The 21,216-nt window shown below is 36.6% G+C and overlaps 1 protein-coding gene and 1 pseudogene across 5 annotated transcripts in view; both read right to left on the minus strand.

Moving 5' to 3' along the window:
* Positions 1-21,216, minus strand: part of UBR2 (ubiquitin protein ligase E3 component n-recognin 2) — a gene marked incomplete at both ends in the record, with an annotated part of 108,329 nt that overhangs the window by 17,538 nt on the left and 69,575 nt on the right. For 3 of the 4 annotated variants that reach the window (XM_084228348.1, XM_084228347.1, XM_084228349.1), the window contains 15 exons: positions 2,315-2,370; positions 2,812-2,960; positions 5,131-5,209; positions 5,870-5,973; positions 8,528-8,689; positions 9,446-9,539; positions 11,982-12,181; positions 12,645-12,823; positions 13,149-13,229; positions 13,342-13,451; positions 16,007-16,109; positions 17,482-17,636; positions 18,041-18,089; positions 19,536-19,638; positions 20,510-20,562. In XM_084228348.1, coding sequence (XP_084084474.1) covers positions 2,315-2,370; positions 2,812-2,960; positions 5,131-5,209; positions 5,870-5,973; positions 8,528-8,689; positions 9,446-9,539; positions 11,982-12,181; positions 12,645-12,823; positions 13,149-13,229; positions 13,342-13,451; positions 16,007-16,109; positions 17,482-17,636; positions 18,041-18,089; positions 19,536-19,638; positions 20,510-20,562 — 1,677 coding nt within the window. The remainder of the gene's footprint in view (positions 1-2,314; positions 2,371-2,811; positions 2,961-5,130; positions 5,210-5,869; positions 5,974-8,527; positions 8,690-9,445; positions 9,540-11,981; positions 12,182-12,644; positions 12,824-13,148; positions 13,230-13,341; positions 13,452-16,006; positions 16,110-17,481; positions 17,637-18,040; positions 18,090-19,535; positions 19,639-20,509; positions 20,563-21,216) is intronic. The other variant, XM_084228350.1, reaches the window with a different exon arrangement.
* Positions 6,343-7,187, minus strand: LOC311167396 (small ribosomal subunit protein uS5-like; annotated as a pseudogene). Its single transcript has one exon. The product of its transcript is annotated as a small ribosomal subunit protein uS5-like (transcript).

Genomic DNA, 21,216 nt, shown 5'->3' on the forward strand with positions numbered 1-21,216 from the left:
CAACGTAAATTGATTACACAAAACCACATTAACAGAAAAAATAGATGTGGAGAGTTATTATGGGTTGGAGAGGGAATGTGAAGTATATAGAATCAGGAAATGTGTAAGAATTGCCTGAAAATGTACAGAAAATGAACTCTATTTTATACATTTGTAATTGTCTGTTCAATAATCAACATACTCATTGACTTTTTTTTTTTTAAAGATTTATTTATTTATACAAGAACCGGGGTATAGGCCAGATGCGCGGGAGGGTGAGAGGATTCACCAGAGACAGATTGGGGAACAGAACAGGCAGACTGATGAAATACACTGCTGAGGGGAGCAGCAGGCGAGACAGGAGAGGTCTGCCGCGCCAAGTGGGACCCTTGCCGGCCCGCCGGGATCACAGTGGAGCTGCAGAGGCTGCGGGCAGCTTCACAGCGCGGTGCTCAATGGCCTGCGCCACCAGGGGAGGCCCTCATTGACTCTTATGGTAGCACAAAATACCACAGTGATGCTGATAGTCACATCCTATCACATTTCATCTATCACATATGTCAGTTAAGACTAATGTGAACTGTTAGTTTGCTGATTTACTATAAAGATACAATACAGGCCAGTTTTAATACCAGGATCTCTATACATATTCCAATTTAATAAGCGTAAAATGCCCTAGGCATCTAGATTATTAAAAAGTTCCAAAGACGATTTAATGTATAACATCTGGACTAAAACCTCTGATACAGGAGCTACATTTCTCAAACCATAAAGTCTATGTGTTTGCAAAGAAAACATAAGCCAGCACACTAACTAGTCACTGGATAATCACACTGAACTATAGTTTTTTTTTTTAAAGATTTATTTATTTATACAAGATTGATTGATTCATTGATTGATTTATACAAGCACTGGGTACAGTCAGAAGCGCGGGAGGGTGAGAGAATTCACCAGAACCAGAGCGGGGAGCAGAGCAGGCAGAAGGACCGAAGTACACTGCTGAGGGGAGCAGCGGGCGGCAGAAGAGGTCTGCGCGCCATGTGGGACCCTCCTCCGGTGGCCGGGGAGCAGCCGGGGATCGAACCAGCACTGCAGAGGCTGCAGGCAGCTTCGCAACCCAGCACTCAACCGCTGCGCCACTGGGGAGGCCCTGAACTATAGTTTTTATACAGCAGGTTCTTGACTGACATCATTTCTTTATGATATTGATAAGAAAAAAAAATTCTAGCCAATGTTGAACGAATTGCTGTTATTCCAGGATCTTGTTTCTTTATGTTGTTTAGCTTAAAGTCACAATTCCTAATAACTCTGTGGACTACATTATATTAAGTGAGGACTTACTATCCTGGTTTTTCATTTCTTTGTCAGGCTCTTATATTAATGGTTTTCAATCCTGGTTCCTGGGACGCTTTTAATATATTAAGGCCCATCTCTAGGGATTGACTGAATTGACTGGTGGTAGGCATGCCTAGGGTTTAGGCAGCTTTTCAATCACTTCCCAGGTGACTCCACATGAATAAAATTACATGATTTTGCTCTTAAGAGCATTACGATTTTAAGTCTTAACGGTACATAACACTAACACTAGCTACACAGTAAAAATGAGCAAGCTTTTACTGTATATTCTTTCCTTATTTTTCTTTTCCTTTTTTCCCCAAAGATTTATTTTTTTTATTTATGCATACAAGAACTGGGGTATAGTTCAGAGGCACGGGTGTGTGTGTGTAAGAAGAGTCACCAGAGACAGAGTGGGGAGCAGAATAGGTGGAATGACTGAAATACACTCCTAGGGGAGCAGCGGGCGAGACAGGAGAGGTCTGCTGTACCATGTGGGTTAGCTCCCCGGCTAGGTATCGAACTCATGCTACAGTGGCTGTGGATAGCTTCATAGTGCTGAGACTTAACCCCTTATGCCACCAGGGAGGCCCCTTCCTCATTTTTCTAGTCAGTAAATGTACTCAATGGCTTTGAAATTAATTTGTATTATATATACATTGCTTGTATCAGGTGTTAAAATGTAGTAGATGGTGTTTTTTTGTATTTCCAATTAAAGCATTAAAAATTCAGAAACAAGCACTGTTTTTAGTGTCTTTCCCTGCTTTCATGTATTTAACCAAGAGGTCTAGATAAAAAGAGCTGAAATACATTTAAAGAAAAACCAAGAAAAATTAAATTGCAAACATTATTTCTTCAATATCACTAACAAAAGTGGGTTTTACTGTGATAGGTGTGAATTTATGCTTAAATAACCATTTCAGGTCTTTAAGATTACAAAAAGCAGAACCACCTAATTTCCAATCTACCATTCCATGAACTGAGTAAACTGAGAACTTACCAGTCTGCAAGGCAAAGGACCGAACAATGGTTTATCTTCATCACTTAAAATTCTTTCTGCAAATTAAAAATGGTTCAGATAATATGTACATTTTAATATACACATAACCAATATTCTAATTTGCTATATATATATTATCACATTTTTCTTAAAGTAAAAAATTCTCTCTGCAAAAAGTGCAATATTATTGTCAGATTTCAAAATCTGTTAAGTCATTTCACAAGAATTAACTGTGGATGAAGATAGAAAATAAAAACATATTCCCTAAACTGAAGGGAAGCTGTAACTATCACCAAAATGAGTTCTCTGTTCCTGTGGTTAATAAACTGTTACTCTAATATCTTGTCAGTATACTACATTTCTTGCTCCAAAGGCTTTAAATAATTTCTTCCTATTGCTACCCATTTTAAACATCTCATTTAAATACAGGCTACTACACATAACTCATGTCAATGTATATTTGTGACATTAAGAAGAGACAATTCTAAATTTCTTACCGATACTCTGGATGGTATATGCACAACTACTCCAACACATTATGGGCACACGAGGATCTTCTTCATTGGGATGAACCTTTAGTCCCACCTTGTAGGTAGCAGTTCCAAATGTTGTTAACATTTCTTTTATGCTTTCAGAATAAGGATTCCTAAAGTGAACATATACAGAATTAGCTCAAAAACAATGTGCTATCAATTAAGTGGTTCTCTTGGCAACTATTTGCTATGTTGGGATGGAACCACTCAAACCAAAGACAGTTATATGCAAAGAGGCGATTATAGGTATGCAAAGTGTCCCTGCCTGGGAGGGGCTGTGCTCGTTAGGGGTTGGCAGGGATGAGGCATAGGGCCAAAAAGGAGGTATTAGGTGATCTGTGGGATCCGTGACTTTTTTCCCCTATCATGAGAATATCAGCAATACCCACTGCCACAGATTTAGCTTCTTTAGTGAAGAATCCTCAGGGGTAAAGGAAAGAATCAAACATAAGCTAAAACAAACATGCAGAAAATAAGAACTTAAGAAAAACACAGCCACTGTAGAAAACAGAAAATTTCTAGAAGGAATAAACTTTCAGAAGTAATAGTTACCAAGGAAGAGGAATTTCTTTCTCAAAGGATGCTAGAAATTAGTACAACAATGTCTTCAAAATCTAGATGAAAAATGCTTCTAACTCATAATTCTATAGCCAAACTATCAAACATACAGAATACAGAAAAGATATTTCCAGATATAAAAATTTAACATCTAGGCACCCTCTCTCAGCAATCTGCTGAAGATACCCCTTTGTAAGACAAAAGGAGGATGAGACCAAGGAAACAAGAGGAGCTGGCCCAGTAAAGTCCTGGAGGCGGCGGGCCCTGTTCTGACTGGCCGCCAGGACAGAGGCTGGGGTAGGAGCTCCAGCACAGTGCATCTGACAGGTCTGAGCTCTTAGAAGAGCTACTGCAGCATTTAAGAAGAACAAAAAGTCATTGAGTACATAAAAAAATCCAAATGCATGAAAAAAACCAAACTAGGTAATTATTAACCATAGGAAAGATAAAATTATGCAAGAAAGGAAATATTTAACACACAACTTACATTAGTAGATGTGATTATAATGTGAAAACTGACAACTGATTTAACCAAAAATTGTGAAATAATTCTATTGGGAGACTGGTATGGAGCAGTGGTTAGGATAGAGGTAAGAGGAGAATCCTAAATTACTAGTCAACAGAAGCTACTGTTTAGAAATGATAAATTAAGAGTCACTAAGTATTTTAACTAGAAATGTGAAAGTAAGTAACAACAGAAACAAACATACAAAAAAACCCCCACAGGATTCAGGATGAGGAGGGGGAATGTGGGAGGCAGAGGACTGATGTTTTTTCTACTAAATACTAGTTTTTAATGGAGTTACTTTTATGGCCAGGCAGCTTCTAGTTTACATGTATTATGCCAAGACTACCTGTGTAACATTTATAAGATAGGTATTACTGTCCTCATTTTATAGATAAAAAAGAAGTCAAGCAATTTCCACAAAGTTGCACAGTTAAGAAGCAATGGTGTTGGGGACCAAATGAAGCAGTCCAGCTCTAGAATCTATGTTACACTTTGTAATTAACTAGCTGTAGGATGAAGTAGTGCTGAAAATACTTGTTTTGATCCTGGGTTAACAAGGGGTTGGGGGGCCATAGATAGAAATATGGAAGCCAGAGGCTGGCATGGGATTTGGTGGGGAAGATGAGTGGTTTGGATTTAGATGTACTGATGGGGTGATGTCAAGGAGTCAGATAGAGATATATAGAGTGGGGAGTCAGCAAGGCAGACTACGACAGGTTGGAGAGTCAAACACACCACATGGTTCTTAGGTTTGTATCACTAGGCCTTCAATGAGTGCCATCGGGTAATGAGCACATGATTTATGACGTTAACGAAAGACCCATGCTGTGGCCTCCATGGTGGCACAGGGGTTAAAGACAGTGCTATCAAGCTATAGCCAACCGCTGCAGCAAGAGTGCCATTCCAGGCCAGCCAGGGAACAACCCACATGACGCAGCAGACCTCTCCTTCCCACTGATCCCCTCAGCAGTGTATTTCAGTAGATTTGCCTGTTCTGCTTCCCACTCTGTCTCTGGCCAATCCTCTCACCCCCTGCACCTCAGGCTTATACCTCAGTTCTTGTATGCATAAATAAATAAATCTTAAAAAAAAAAAAAAGTTAGACCCATGTTCTGCAACGTTTTGCTCCCTACCTTGACAAGTTGTATTATTAATTGGTGACTTAACTTTTCATTTCCACTGGGCTGAATTTTAAAGGAATAAAATAATATACTCACTTAGGATGAAAATCAGGTCTAAATCCTTCAGGGAACTGGAATTCATTCATTTTTTCTGCGTTCTTGGGAAAGGTATCATCTAAAGAAACAAATTATTTTTCAACTCACAGTGTTTCTATAAATGTTATATATATTTCATTCTGAATTTAGGTCAAAGAAATTTAAAAACAACAGGAAAATTTTTCATTAATAAAAACAGGCATAACAGTTATATACAGCATGAAAATACAATTTCTCCAGTTAAACTAGGTGCCTTCTTCCATCACCTATACTTTCTAGAACACAGCTAGGGAAGATAAGAAAAGCAAGAGTATGCTATTTTGTTTCTATAAAAACCACTGATAAAAATTTTGCTCACACTGCTTTCCCACAAGGCCAGGGGCGTAGAGCACAGGACACCTTTGGTAACGCAACAACAAAGTGAGTCAGCCCGCTGAGACTGAAGCTGGCTCTTCTCAGTTACAGCTCCCTCAACCCCAGAAGCTCTTCGATAAAGCAGGGGAATAAGTGAGAAAAACTTATTATGAGCTTGTATATATACATAAACTTGTAAACATGCACAAGCTTGTATATTTTCAAGGAATAAGGAGTAAGTAGTAAAGTCAAATTTAGTTCATTAGAGAAAAAGAAAATTAGAATAAATCAAATTTTAAAATATTTTAAAACAATTTCTCTGAAACTACATTTCCTAACAATCTTAGACTTTAGGGGAAAATGAAAGCAGGATATCAGAACTTACTCTGAGTTCTTTCTTCTTTCCTAAGAACCTGTAATGCTCTTATTTGCTGAGATATTGTTCTAATCCACTGAGTTAGATTTGGTTGGTCTGAAAAATTTAACCTGCTATAAAAGATAATAGAGAATATTTAGTATTTTGTTGTTACTTATTTTAAGATACAAAAAAAAAAAAAAACTCCTTAAAATATCACGGGCATATTTTAAACACACTTGAAATAATTTTTAAAAAATGCTGGGGGAAAGTTTGTTGCCTTTTGAAAAATCAGAATTGGTATTTATCAATGGAAATGAAAATATATTATTTATTGATGTATTGTTAATAACATTCTTTGTCAAAAATTTCACTTTTATAGTACTGGAATTTGCAAATATTTCTTAAATACTCACAGTCACCATAACCACCACTAGTATCTTAGTGCTTATCCCCATCCCCTCCCCACCAGGCGTAATTCACTTTTTTTCCTGGTATAAAATCTATGTGGTGGCCACAGCTGGCACCTGGGTTCTTTGCACGGAGACTCTCCTGTGGGTTTTTACCAGGTGGTCGGTGAATTCCTGGTAAGGAGACTTGGTGAACATGGTCTCTTTCCAGAGGTAGGGGGTGAGCCAGGTAGCTATAGGTCTTGGAGATGGCATCAAAGGTGGCCTTGGCAAAATTGCCCAGGGTGGCGGTGCAGCCCTGGCTGAGGTGTAGCAGTCATCGATACCGGCCATCAGCAGCAACTTCTTGGGCACAGGTGCAGAGATGATGCCAGTGCCCCTGGGGGCAGGGATGAGGTGCACCAGCCCAGAGCCACAGTGGCCGGTCACCTTGCAAGGGACGATGTGGGGTTTGCCGATCTTGTTCCCCCAGTAGCCTCGCTGCATGGGGATGATGGAGGGCTTGGCCAGGATGATGGCCCCTCGGATAGTAGTGGCTACCTCCTTGGAGCATTTAACGCACAATCCGACGTGTCCGCTGTAGTCCCCAGTGGCCACAAATGCCTTGAACCTGGTCCGCTGCCCAGCGTGGGTCTGCTTCTGCACGGGCATGATCTTCAAAACCTTGTCCTTGAGGGATGGTCCCAGGAAAAAGTCAATGATCTCAGATTCCTTGCTGGGCAAGGAGAAGAGGGAGATCTCCTTCCGTGACTTGATGTGCATGTCCTTGACCAGTGGTCCAGTTTGGTGCCGGGATCCACTCCTTGTCCTCGGCCTTGCCTCCGTGAGCTCCGTGGCCGGGGCCCACTGTCGAAGCCTCCGTGGAGGCCGCTGCGGCTTCCCATTGCAGGGCCCCCCAGGCCTCCAGGCCCTCCCGCAGCCCTGGAGTTGTCTGCCATTTGGTGTGTTCGCGTAGAAGCAGCTTAGTGCTTATTAATTAACAAGTACTTAATAAAGCATTTTACGGTCAGCATTTTGTACTATTACATTAATCCTAAAAATATTCTTATGAAATAGGTTTTATTATTATGCACATTTTACAGAGGAGGAGACAGGTATAGAGCTATGTAACTTGACTTAGGCCATAAAAAAGACAGAGCTGGTATTCAAACCTACCTCTATCAGACTCCAAAGTTTGTGTTTTTAATGACTATGTCATAATAGACTCTCACGGGAAAAAAACAACAATCCTGCATCACAAATGATGGGTAAATTCCAACAAAGGTGATTTTTTGGTCTCCTTTTATGCAATGAATCCTTATTCTAACAATGGTTCTCAAATTTCTTTATCAGCTCAAGAGCAGATTTATGTCAGCACCATGATAATCTTTTATGACTGAAAACCATGAGCTTACACTCAAGTTTAATGGTATTTTAAGAACACAGACTAAGATGCATAGTCTGAACTACTGAAGTTGAGGGACTTTGCTTTGAGTTAGATCCAAGTAGCACATAAAACCTGAGGTCAGGGCTTCCCCTGGTGGCGCAGTGGTTGAGCGCTGGGCTGCGAAGCTGCCCACAGCCTCTGCAGCGCTGGTTCAATACCTGGCCACCAGGTGAGGGTCCCATATGGTGTGCAGACCTCTCCTACCGTGCCCGCTGTTCCCCTCAGCAGTGTATTTCGTCAGTCTGTCTTTTCTGTTCCCCGCTCTGGCTCTGGTGAATTCTCTCACCCTCCCGTGCTTCTGACTGTACCCAGTGCTTGTGTAAATAAAAATCTTAAAAAAAAAAATTATTATACAGGAATGATATGTTCTTTATTATTAAAAAAAAAAAAACAAAAAAACTTGAGGTCAGATTTGTATAGCAGACAGTATCAAATTCTTAAATGAAATGAACATGTCCAATACTATTAACAAATTGCACCCTGAAAATGATGAAATGACAAAAATTTGTTTTAAACACATTATTTGTTTTAAACACATTAACAGATATTCAATTTTTGGCCCAATTACTGAAGCTGTTGTTGGTTAGCAAACTGCACAAAAACATTTCTTGAAAGTATGTGAGAAATAGTTAATGTAAAGTCCTAGAAATATAGAAAACTGCTTTCATGAATACACAGGAATTTTATACTTTCTGTATCATGGGACTGCTAGAAGACAAGACTACATAAAAAGTTTGGATAGCATCATCTGGAAAACGGATTTATCTAGATTGATCGCCCTCCCCACCCAGTTTATTTCATTATCTTCAAAGATTATGCTTTGATATGAAAGTTTTATGAGTCAAAACTTACTTGTTAAAAATATTTCTTGGAGGAAGCAGCAGAGGAATAACAGTATTACTTAAACACTCACAAAGGGGACACAGGAATTCTCCATTTTCTACATCGTAGCTTGTATGTAACCGTAATCTCTGCTGTCTTCGCTGTTCTTTAGCTTGAACAGAATCAAAATACCTTTACAAGAACACACGAGGTATCAAAAACAATGGCAGTTTTTTTTTGAAAACGAGAGCTACTAACATTTTAAATAATGTATTTCCAAAACAATTAAAAAATTAAAGCCTTAAAATGAACTGAATTCTTTTTGAACATGGGTAACTTGAATTTTGGAGATGTCTTAGTTATCAAAATGGGTTAAGAAATTTAACATAGGAAAATTTAAGAAGACTATCATTAACAATGCAGCAGATTCCTGGGTTTAGTGCTGTGTGATACTGTCCTAGTGCTGCTGGTTACTTGCTAGAGACAGTTTATGATAAATCAGTGAACACAGTGCTAAAATAATAGCACTGAATTGGTTTTGTAGAACAAATTTGAGATTATCATATCTTAGCACAGGGGCCACGACAATTTCAGAAGTACCAGGGCACCTTTAACACCTTCAGAATCAAAGCTATTTGCCTTGGACCTGAAGAAGTACTCTTGTAGAGTTTATCCCAATGTAAAAACTTTTTTCTTCATCTAGTTTGTTACTTAATACAGATTTCCACATTAAAAGATATAGCTGATGTGCTGTGAAATTTCTAAGTCACTTCTTTATATGTATAAAGAAGCAACTTAATTTTAATTGCTATGTGCAGTAAGCAGAGTTTTTTCTTCAACACCTTTAGTTTTTTTTCTGCCTTTTCTAGAATGCAATTTCCTTTATTAAAATTTTAATTTTGCGCCTTTGGTAAGCTTGTCTTGACTATTATTAAGAATATAAATTACCTTTGCCAGCAATGGGCATGCATAATGTGCCCACAGCTACCAGTGTGTGTTCCGCAAGACAGATCAGGGTGCATGAATAATGGATCATATTTTTCTGCATTACAAGACAAACAAACAAATAAAACAAAACAAAAAAACTCAAGCATTTAATTTTCCTATAACAAAGGTACTACTTCAAACTGCAATATCCTTTTAAACTTGAAATGCCAGCTTATTCCTTTTGTTTGATATATTAATAATTTATGCAAGATTGGATTATTTAAAAAGCAAGATCCTCTGATTTTCATCACCCTGAACAAATTAACTAAATATACCTTAAATTAACTGAAATTGAAATTCCATATGTGACATTTCACAATTAAGGACACAATTTATGAGACTCCCATTTCCTCCAGATGCCCTGAGCTGGTAAAAGAGATAATCTTCTTGGGGCTGCCTTTAATCCCCTTAGGGCTGCTGGGTCACAATGATCTCTAACAAAATGTTAGATGTTTTCGCAGTAAGGGGGTGCGCTCCCTGGGGAGAGTTTGCCTAGAAACACTTATATAGAGAATAACCACAATCCCCCATAGGAGAGTCAAAGCAAAGTAAAAATCTAGGCCAGCAGCCTAGCTCAGAGGGGGTGAAAAAGGAAATTCAAAGTCTTCTGTTAGGGTGCTAATTTTTTTATATTCAAAGTTGGTAAAAAATGAAGAAAAACATAAGATGGGTACTTGGTCTCTTGGAATTTTTTGAACTCTCTATATTATAATCTTAAAATTTTTTTAACACTCTAGAAAAAATCATTCAGGTTTCAATTACATGCAAATACTAGAATAGAGCAAATGTTATAATAGCATAAAGAAGATCTTTATTGATATAAATTGTGAAAGTATTTGGAAAATCTGCTTATAGACAACATTTTTTCTTCAAGAACTAACAACTGGCAATTCTGTCTTCAGAATGAAATGTAATTTATAAATCCCTAGCTGAAATGACCATTTTTTAAGATGAACTGACCAATCTTAACTAGGTGCTTCGGAGTCACACTGGGAAGACTTCCCTAAGAGAAAAGGAAATCTTAACTGTAAGGCTTTGAAACCTCCTTTCACTACTATGCTATGAAAGGCACACACTAAATACTTATTTTGGAAATTTCTTTCTTTTTTTTTTTTTGAAGATTTATTTTATTTATGCATGCAAGAATTGGGTTACAGGCCAGAGGTGTGGGAAGTGAGAGGATTCACCAGAGCCAGAGTGGGGAGCAGAACAGACAGACTGATGAAATACACTGCTGAGGGGAGCAGCGGGTGAGACAGGAGAGGTCTGCCGCGACATGTGGGATCGAACCGCCTGTGCCACCAGGGGAGGCCCTATTTTGGAAATTTCTAAGACACAATTCCCACTCTTTAGCTTACTTAAGTTGTGTGCACATATAGACAAGTATAAGAACAAAGACATAAAAAGTGCCCGGTGGCTATAATAATGTAGTCCCTAATATCTTAGTCCCTCAACTGCTGGGGGAAAAGGTTACTCAACTGTCACCCTTCTTTAGGGACAACTGCCTCACTCAAGTCACACCTCTTTCCAGATGTGGTCCATAATAAGTCTCCAAATCAGTGTCAGGGTATAAAGACCCCTTAGCCCCTTTGCTCAAACTCAGGACACCTCTGCATAGCTATCTAGTCCCAGAGCTAACAGGGGGTTAGCTGAGGTTTTTCTGGAACTTACCTTCTCCCTTAGCCCCAACCTTTTGTCCTCCCCTCCTTTCCACAAATGTTGATACCAAGATTCTAATAAATGTCCTACACAATAATCTCTCTTAATCTGCCTTTTGGGGGACCCTATTTGTGATATTATCACTATTCTAAGTCAGAATCTGGTTCAAGGATTGCTTCTCAGGCCTCCCCTGGTGGCGCAGGCGGTTGAGCGCATCGCTGTGAAGCTGTCCACAGCCTCTGCAGCACGGGTTTGATCCCGGCCAACTGGTGAGGGTCCCACATGGCACAGCAGACCTCTCCTGTCTCGCCCACTGCTCCCCTCAGCAGTGTATTTCAGTCAGTCTGCCTGTTTGTTCTGTTCCCCGCTCTGTCTCTGGTGAATCCTTTCACCCTCCTGCACATCTGGCCTGCACCCTGGTTCTTATATAAATAAATCTTAAAAAAAAAAAAAAGTTAAAAAAAAAAAAAAAGGATTGCTTCTCAAGAGATTTTACTCTGTATCTATCCATGAAACAAATATATTGTTATCTCAGTGTGTCAAGTAATTACTAGGATTTTAAAAGTCCACAGAATGGGAAAATTATTAAGTAGCATAGTATGATAATGCTGTATCACGAAGAAAAGCTTTTCTTTTCTTTTCATCTCTACTCTTTACAAGTCATGTAATTCAGGCACGATACTGAAATTTTGGGAGTATTTCCATATTTGTTTAGTGGGGAATTCATGCCCAAGTTACAGCCAAACTTAGGAAGTTACTATGAGGTCATTAAAATCTCTATCATCAGTCACACAAAGTTGCAGTCATTATTAATAGGGAGGATCTAGCTATGACCTACCTGGATCCTGAACAAGTTTACTTCTGTTTTTTGATAATACAGTTGATCTTTGAACAAATGCTGCCAGGACCATTGCCTTGCTTTCCACCTTTACCTCTTGTTCTTCTTGACACAATATACAGGTAACAAAATGTCTTTGTTCAGGGACCTGAGTTTGTGCTGGGCCCAATGCTGTAAGTGTCATATCTGAAACCAGAGGGCTGCAATAAAAAGGTTGAAAGTGTAACTAATGAGCATAAGAAAATTCAATATAGTTATAATGCATTATAAACTCCAGGTATGAACAAATTTAATAGAGAGGGTTTTGATGACTTGAATTGCCAGAATTATGTATCAAAACTGGCATCTTTCATCCTTGCAGCAATCCAACATGCAAAGGAGAAGCCAGTCAGTTTACTGAGCCTTGTGTAAACATTACTCATTTTTCATGAATGTCTTCTATATAACATATTTTAAATGTACACATGAATTATCTACAGTCTGAGATATACATGTATCTCAAATTTCTAAGACTAACTTATTTAACTAGAGGCCAAAAAATTTTTCTGTCAACTCTTCTAAATAAATCAGCTGGATGAAAGGAATACTTTAAGGAAATAAGGCAACATTTATCACAATTGAGAAGGCTGGTCAAGAGATGAAAAAATGTTTATGATATTTTACCTGCTATCAAGAACTGCAGAAGCAGAGGCATCCAGTTCTAAGGTTTGCTGGAAGAGTTCTTTGTTCTCATCAATAAAATGTCGCTGCATCTCAGACATCTGGGCCATGATCTTTTCTCTGCGCAGCCTGGCAATTTCAGCTTTCCTCTTTCTCTCAGCTTTGTCTTTGTCTCTTGAACTCTGAAATTATGCTTCACTCAGTTAGGCCACTGGATGCTAAATGCACATTTTCCCACCCAAAGCAGAATCTTTACTGTAAATACTAACCAAAAACTGTTCTATAATCTTATGTAAACAAGAGAAAAGATTTCTTAACCTTCAATCTAACATGTTAAGAAAAAAATCAGACCAAAAAAAAAAAAATCTACAACAAATAAACAAATAGTGGAACATCTTGGAATTTACATGCATGTGAATGGTGTCATGTATAATATTAATGCAGATATATTTGTTTATAGTGAACTAGCTATAATTTTTCATTGTTACCACTGTTTACTTCTTATACCTCTTCCAATATGGTTCCTTCTGTCTCTGCCACAGGACTGGTGGATGAACTCTCCCTTATCTTCTTAATAGCATTAAAAGTCTATGAAGAAAAATAGCAGTTATTCTGATGCTCTGAAACATTATTAACTATAAGAACAACAAATATTTAATGTTTCTCACAAAAATAGAGCAACGCAGGCAGGACATTTTACCTTTAATATCCACCTAATCATGTCTTTGTGGACATCAAGGTAAGGAGCATTTTGTAATGTCTCCAACATAGCAAGGATGCTAGGAGAGTTTTTTGGTGCTTCACCAGGTTCTAAAGTGGAAAAACAAAAGGCACAAAACATAAGTTAACACATCATAGTGTTTATTACCATGCATAAGATGATAAATGTAGTTGTTTGTAACATCATTTGCCTATCATTTGATTATGGCTCTTACTTGTTAGTGTTTTGGAGAATGTGATCCATTTGTGTTTGACAAACAAGTTATCAACAGAACTGAGATCATCTACCAAATGATAATTTAAAAATAGCCTCCAGCGAAATTAAATAGGAAAAAAGTTCTACCTGAGATATTACAAGTCTAAGAACATAATTTAGGATTACAGGGATATATATGTATATAAATATACCTATTCATTTTGACCTTTTGATAAAACTTCCATTCAAAATAAATAAATTTTTTTCATTAATGAAATATTTTCTTTTGTGGGGAAAAAACACAAAAGTCAATCCATACTCTCAAAAGCACATTTAATCAACATTAACTAATTTAGTTCTATAGTTAGAAATGTCCAGTTATTGATTTTCTTGAATTAAGTGTTACCATTTTGGCAAAATGTTCCTCTTTCCTAGGAGATGAAGTTATTGAATTGTGTGATCTTTAATAGTCTTCCAGATCTAAAATTATGTGGTCATGGTTTAGGGAGCCAATTCTAGAAACAGTATATCTGTTTAACAGATATAAACAGTATAAATAGTATATCTATTAAGATAAAATGTTTAAAGAAAAATGAGGAATTTCCAAAGAAAATGATGACTGTTCTAAAAAAAGAGAGAGAAAGTGAAAGGGAATCTGAAACTGTATGGTGATGAGTAAATGAAATTAAGAAATTTTCTGCATGGTTATCTTGAAGTAAAAGTACAGGAACAAAAGAAGGCAAAAGACACAATGTTAAATCCATACAAAGAAATACTGACAAAGATGAGCACCCAAGAATACAGTCTTTCGTGGGGAAAGGCAGTTGCCCATCCTCTTCTCATTTACCCACATGAGGGAAGGGAAAAGCAGAGAGCTAGCAACAAATAGGAGAGGACTATTCCTCTGCATCCTTCAGCAGAACAGTATTCTTGGCCATTATCTCTTCAGAAAAAATAGTGGAGAACAACACACTAACCAAAGTTGTAGAAATTATCTTCTGCAAGCAAGGAATTCATACATTCTTATCACACCTAAATTCATTTAAACAGCTCAACAAATGGTTGACTGCGAGTCCAGGACAGCTTAAGTACAACAGAAGCACAGGACAGCAAGGTGGTGCTAAAACACTAATGGAGTTAGGGCCAAAGGCCATAGAAGTCATTAGAACAGACTCTTGCCAAACAAAACTGGCACAGTTTGAGCACCAAAGAGTACTGTAAAAGAGTGAATAAAAACTCATAAGTAATATTGAAGATGAACAAAAATAAAACCCTAAGCAAACAAGAAAAGATTCACAGCTGCCACAGTGCAGTAAATAAGGAAAAAGGTTTTCTTTTAGAGGTAAAAAATTGTGTTTATAACAAAAGTCTTAAAAAACTGCAAATATAAAAGCAAACATAGTAAAATATTAACTACTGAATCTAGGTGGTAAATGGCTATTTATTATACAACTCTCTCAACCTGTCTATATGTTTAAAAATTTTAATAAAAAGCTGGGCCTCTCCGGTGGCGCAGCGGTTGAGCGCTGGCTGGGTTGCGAAGCTGCCTGCAACCTCAGCAGCACCGGTTTGATCCGTGGCCACCGGGTGAGGGCCCCACATTGGTGCAGACCTCTCCTGCCGCCCACTGCTCCCGTCAGCAGTGCACTTCGTCAGTCTGCCTGCTCTGTTCTCCCCTCTGGCTCTGGTAAATTCTCTCACCCTCCAGTGCTTCTGACTGTACCCGTGCTTGCATAAATAAATAAATAAATAAATAAATAAATAAATAAATAAATAAATCTTAAAAAAAAAAAAGGCATTCTCTTATAAAAAAAAATTTTTAATGAAAAGCTAAAAAAACGATTTCCCAGGCCATTTTAAAAAAGCTATTATTACATTATGTAATGATAATGCAACGCCCTATAGCTAATTTTCTTATTTTTATTGTTTTTAAAAGTATATCCTAGATTGATGGTGTTTATTAGTACAAACCTATTGTAGTAAGTAAATTATAGGGATCTATTGTGCAGTATGATGAATACAATGTTGTACTATAATTACATAACGCAACAAATATTACTACAAAGGTATCATTCACATGCAATCAACTGCAAATTCAACAGATCAACTTAACACCTTAAATTTATACAATGACATAGATCAGATCTATTTAATTACAAAAAAAAGTATACTAGAGTTTAAAAGTATGTCCTTTATTGATTTCAAACTAAGGACTAACTTTTTTCTGTTTATGAATTAAAATTTTTATATTTTAAGTATATCTAGGTACTAAGTATTCAGAAAATATGCATCAGGAACTGATATAGTACCTTTAATATACAGATGAATATATATAGCCTCAGAAATTTGGATTCAATATTTAGAACCTATATGATCACATAAAAGAAGTTACATTACATATTTAAAATTACAGACTGTTGAGTATGTTTAGTAAAAAGTGTATACATACTTGATATCTTCTGAGTGAAGGTAAATGTTACTACATGCTCTTCCATGACATTCTCTAAATGCTGTTTTTCTTCTTGTAGTGCCATTCCAATTAAATGTAACACCTCAAATACAAAATATTTTAAATTTAGTAAAATGAAAATTAAGTACATATTTTAAAGAAATAACAAAAAAACACTATTACAAAAAATAGTTATTAAAGACTAAGTATAATTAAAATCTAATTTGAAATTCCAATTTTTATTAAATCCAAACTCTAAAGTTCATTTTCTAAAAAAGAAACCTCAGCAAGGAAAACAATTCTATTTAGCTAGGAAGAAAATTCAATTACATTCAACTGCAAGTTCATAGGATAAGTTAAAAAATTACTATAAGACACTATATAATTTTCAATTTTATTCCACCCCTATACTACAGTCTTAACTCTTCTAAGAATCAATGATTAAAAAATTAGAGATGAAAACTATCATGTAATTACCTAGTCCATGAAAAATAACCTAGTTCAATTTTTGTAGGAACTAAAAAAATCGTTTCAGAAAGAGACACACTTTTATCGCTAATGCCACAAAATCTATAAAGTTTAGTTTTCTTCAGTATATCTCACAAAATATTTCTTAACGGACTTCAAAGAAAATATATAACTATGCCAAATCTATCTGTATTTTAATTACTCTTAACCTGCTCCTGAATTTCTGAAGATTTGTATGTCTGTGTATAACATTTCTTGGAAATAGGGCTGTTTACTTCATTGCTTTTAAGCTACATGCCTTCAGAAAATCCGAGTGCAATTTCATCATCTTAAAAAAGGATGAAAACAGAGTTTTGAGGATTACAAGTACTGTATGTAATGTGCCCAGCACAGAGTAAGGCAGAGTAGGCTAATTCTATGAACTGAATAATTATGTTACTTACTAGTTGAATAACATGGACAAATTAATTAAATATCACTTAAACTTGACTCACCTATACAATGGAAAAAGTTGTAACTACTCAGAAGGGTGTTGTGTAGATTCAATGAGATCGTAACTAAGAATGACTTTTATATTAAAGCTATAAAGTAAAATACAACAAGGCTTTAGACTTGTCACCTACTAGGTAGAGGACTATAAATCTCTAAATTTCAATTTCTTCAACTGCAGAACATGGATACTGATGAACTCAGTTTGAGAGAATTAAATGAAAAATATATGTAAAAGATAATAATACACAAATATCCGAGTACTGCATAAACAGAGACCCACAAGACCAATCAATGAGAAACAGATTGGCCAACAAACAAAGGTAATTACAACCTTGTGTGATATATATAGTTGGTCAGGCCACCCTCATTTTCATTATCTGACACAAAATCAGTAATAATATACTTGTGTCAAATTAAGGTAACAAAATACATTTTTGTCTTAAGTTTTACTGACAATTATTTCGAGTTTTACTACAAAACCACTAAAATACAAATATAAATGTCTTCAAACCTACCCTCTGCAGCATAGACTCAGACCAGGCATATCCATTGTGTTCTACAGCCCACTGCAGCACAGTTCCCATGATGCACAGCATGACATCTGACTGCAAAATGTTAACCAGACTTGCAAACAGAGGGCAGAATGGAGGCAAAATTGGAGGTGGAAGTGCTGAAAATGAAGTTATTATTGGTTTCCTTTGTAGCATGCATTCAAAAAAACTTCCGTTAACAAATACTTTTGATAGTTATCACTCAAAGAATATTCATCTACACACTGAAGTTGTATTTTATCTTCTCAAGATCAATCAAATGCACAAAAAGAACTATGTATATACCAACAGAACAAAAGAAAAAGCCTTACTTTTCCCCAGAACATCTTCAAATCTGAGAAAAAACATTAACCCAGGAATGACTTGGTATGGACTATTTCATTATTAGTATGCTTATCAGTACTTTGGTCACTTGGAAAGCTTATATTTAAACCTTCCACTACACTAAGGACAATCTATCAATATATAAGTGTTTAACAAATAAAAGAGACTGTTGTGAGATTTCTGAAAAGATGAAAAATACCTGTATCTTCCCTATTTTGTCTTCTCAATTTCCGTTGAGCTTCCTCTGCCTAATACAAAAGAAAGTAATTTGGACAGGGAATTAATAATACAAAAGTACTGACATAAGTTGACGTTTGCACCATTATCTTCTGATTTTAAAAGATTTTTATCCTTAGTGTTACAGCCTTCACCAATGATACATCAAGGCTTACATCCCACTCCATTAAGAGTGCCCTTGAATGGGTTATTTCTTGCTTTAAAATACAGGGGAAACATATACAAAACAAATCCAAAGAAGTTGTTTAGGTTGAACCGTAAGATATGCATTAAAAACTAAAAACAAGCTTTATGTTCAAGTTCTATTTAATGTTCAAGTTCTAGCCAATAATTTCATTTATTTCATGTTTTAAAAGAGTAGACTGATAAAAGTAAAAATTTATCTAAGAATGATCAAGAAAATGTCATAAAGTAATATGGAAAAGCATAATGTTAAGTAGTACTAATTTTAAAATGAGTATAAAATGCATTAACTGATATATAATATAGGTTGACATTTGTCTTTAAAGCCAATAAAATGTAGACAATTATATGTGTGTGCATGTATATAATTATATAGATCTTATAGATGTACATGCAAACCACTGGGGAAGAATCCAAAATGTTAAGTGGTGAGTGGTGGCATTATAATAGGTAATCTGTACTTTCTTCTTTAAAACTTTTTATGGGGCCTCCCTGGTGGCGCAGCGGTTGAGCGCTGGGTTGCGAAGCTGCCCGCAGCCTCTGCAGCGCCGGTTCGATTCCCGGCTGCTCCCCGGCCACGAGAGGAGGGTCCCACATGGCGCGCAGACCTCTCCTGCCGCCCGCTGCTCCCCTCAGCAGTGTACTTTGGTCCTTCTGCCTGCTCTGCTCCCCGCTCTGGCTCTGGTGAATTCTCTCACCCTCCCGCACTTCTGACTGTACCCAGTGCATGTATAAACAAAAACAAACAAACAAACAAATAAATAAATAAATAAAAAACATGCCTCTATTTAAAAAAATAAATAAATAAAAAAAAAAATAAAAATAAAACTTTTTAGGGCCTCCCCGGTGGCGCAGCGGTTGAGCGCTGGGTTGCAAAGCTGCCCGCAGCCTCTGCAGCGCTGATTTGATTTTTGGCTGCTCCCTGGACACCGGAGGAGGGTCCCGCATGGCGCACAGACCTCTCCTGCCGCCCGCTGCTCCCCTCAGCAATCTACTTTGGTCCTTCTGCCTGCTCTGCTCCCCGCTCTGGCTCTGGTGAATTCTCTCACCCTCCCACGCGTCTGACTGTGCCCAGTGCTTGTATGCATGTATGTATAAATCAATCAATCAATAAAATAAATAAATCTTAAAAAAAAAAAAACTTTAAAAAGTTTCCCAGATTTCCTACAGAAAACCAGTATTCTTTTTCAATCAGTGAAGAATAAATTTGTTTAGGAAAAACCCAAAATAAAATTCCAATCCTTCCCCAGTACACTTTAAATGTTCCCAATTACCTTGGACTGTTCTGCCCTTGAAAAGTGATAGAAATACAAGTTGAATTCTCGGGCACACTCTGGTTTCAGTTCATACATGCCTCGTCCTGTTAATCCAGGTTTTCTATGAAAAGAAAGGTCCTTAAAATATTATTACTTAAGTCATATATTAATTCATGAGACAGTCTTAGAATACATAATTAAAAAAACATCGCTCATACACTGCTAGGAGATGTCAGCACTACTACCTCTAACAGTTAACTCGGCAATCTGCACCCAAAACTTTAAGTTGGTCCATTTTATTTAGCTCATCCACTTTGAATCTGTCCTTACTAGACAGAAGAATGGTCACTGTTGTGGTAACAATCCAGTCTGACCACAGGATCTAGGGCACATACATAAAAACATCTCCAAACAACTGAAGGCCACTAAAAGTGATTTCAAACTTCTGTATTTTGACATGTAAAGGTGTTTGTAATAAAGTCCATCAAGAGAAAAAAGTAAATACAATTTTTGGGTTTAAGAGAATCTCTTCTATATTTTCTCCAAAACCACACACTGTCTGCACTACCTCGGCAAGGGGTTAACCTTGTTATTGATGGAGCAACACAAGGAAACAAGAAAAGGCAGCATTTGGAGGTCACCCCACAACTTAGGTGGCACACTCAAGTGGGAACATAGCAGTTTTAAGAAAATTCAAGACATTTACAAAGACCACATATCCAAGTTAATTTCAGTTATCTGAAATTAAATGTTATGCATACCTATCCTGAATAAAATGAAAATTCTCAGAGCTCTTTAAATTGCTGAGATAATGTTAGATCATAAAAGTAAAATGTCAGTGAGAAATCCTGTTCAGAATTAAAAATTTGAAAATGTTTAACTCTTTGAAAGTAGCAATTTCATTCACATTTCCATCATAGGGAACAATTTAAGAAAAATGAACATATAAAAAAATTGAACATGAACATATAAAAAAATACTAGTAAACTCACTTGAAATGGGCAACTGTTTCAATTACATTCTCCATGCCGGTCTCCTTGTTCTCCTAAAAGGAAACAAATAAATGTGTTTTCCCATCATACTAGTATTTGTTGGCACTCTGAGCATTATGCTGTTAGCTCATTAATGCTTACAGCAACCTTATGAGGTAGCCACACATTATTACGATTTTTACAGATGAAAATTCCATAGTAAACACAATGATTAATATACAATTAGGGAAACTTTTTGGTAAGGTTATATTCATTCAGATTGATATAATTAAAAACAAGTCACCACTCTATGGAACTAAGGCTACATTTTCAACAGAAGTTAAATGAAAACAAAGCACATAAAATATTTAAACAATACTGATGTAAAATATTTGCAATATTTTGTGAAATGAGTATACTAATTTCTTATTTATTTTTAGATATTTATGATTTCCCAAATCATACCCCATTCATGACAAGGTATTAACAGGAATTCTCTGAATAAAGAATTCTCTGGTTAAAGATATTTGGTAAATCTAATTGCTATCACTTGTGCAAGGCATATGCCACTTTTAAATTTTATTCTTCCTTATTCCAAAGTCTACAGGATATTGTAATTGCTCCCTCATTTTACAACTCAGAATTCACATCCTCGATTAATAAGTACAAATAATTTCTATCCTGATTAGATATTTAGTGATATTAAGATAAAGTATTATTATTTTTTT

This window comes from Talpa europaea, assembly GCF_964194135.1.
Source record: "Talpa europaea genome assembly, chromosome: 2".
NCBI lineage: Eukaryota > Metazoa > Chordata > Mammalia > Eulipotyphla > Talpidae > Talpa > Talpa europaea.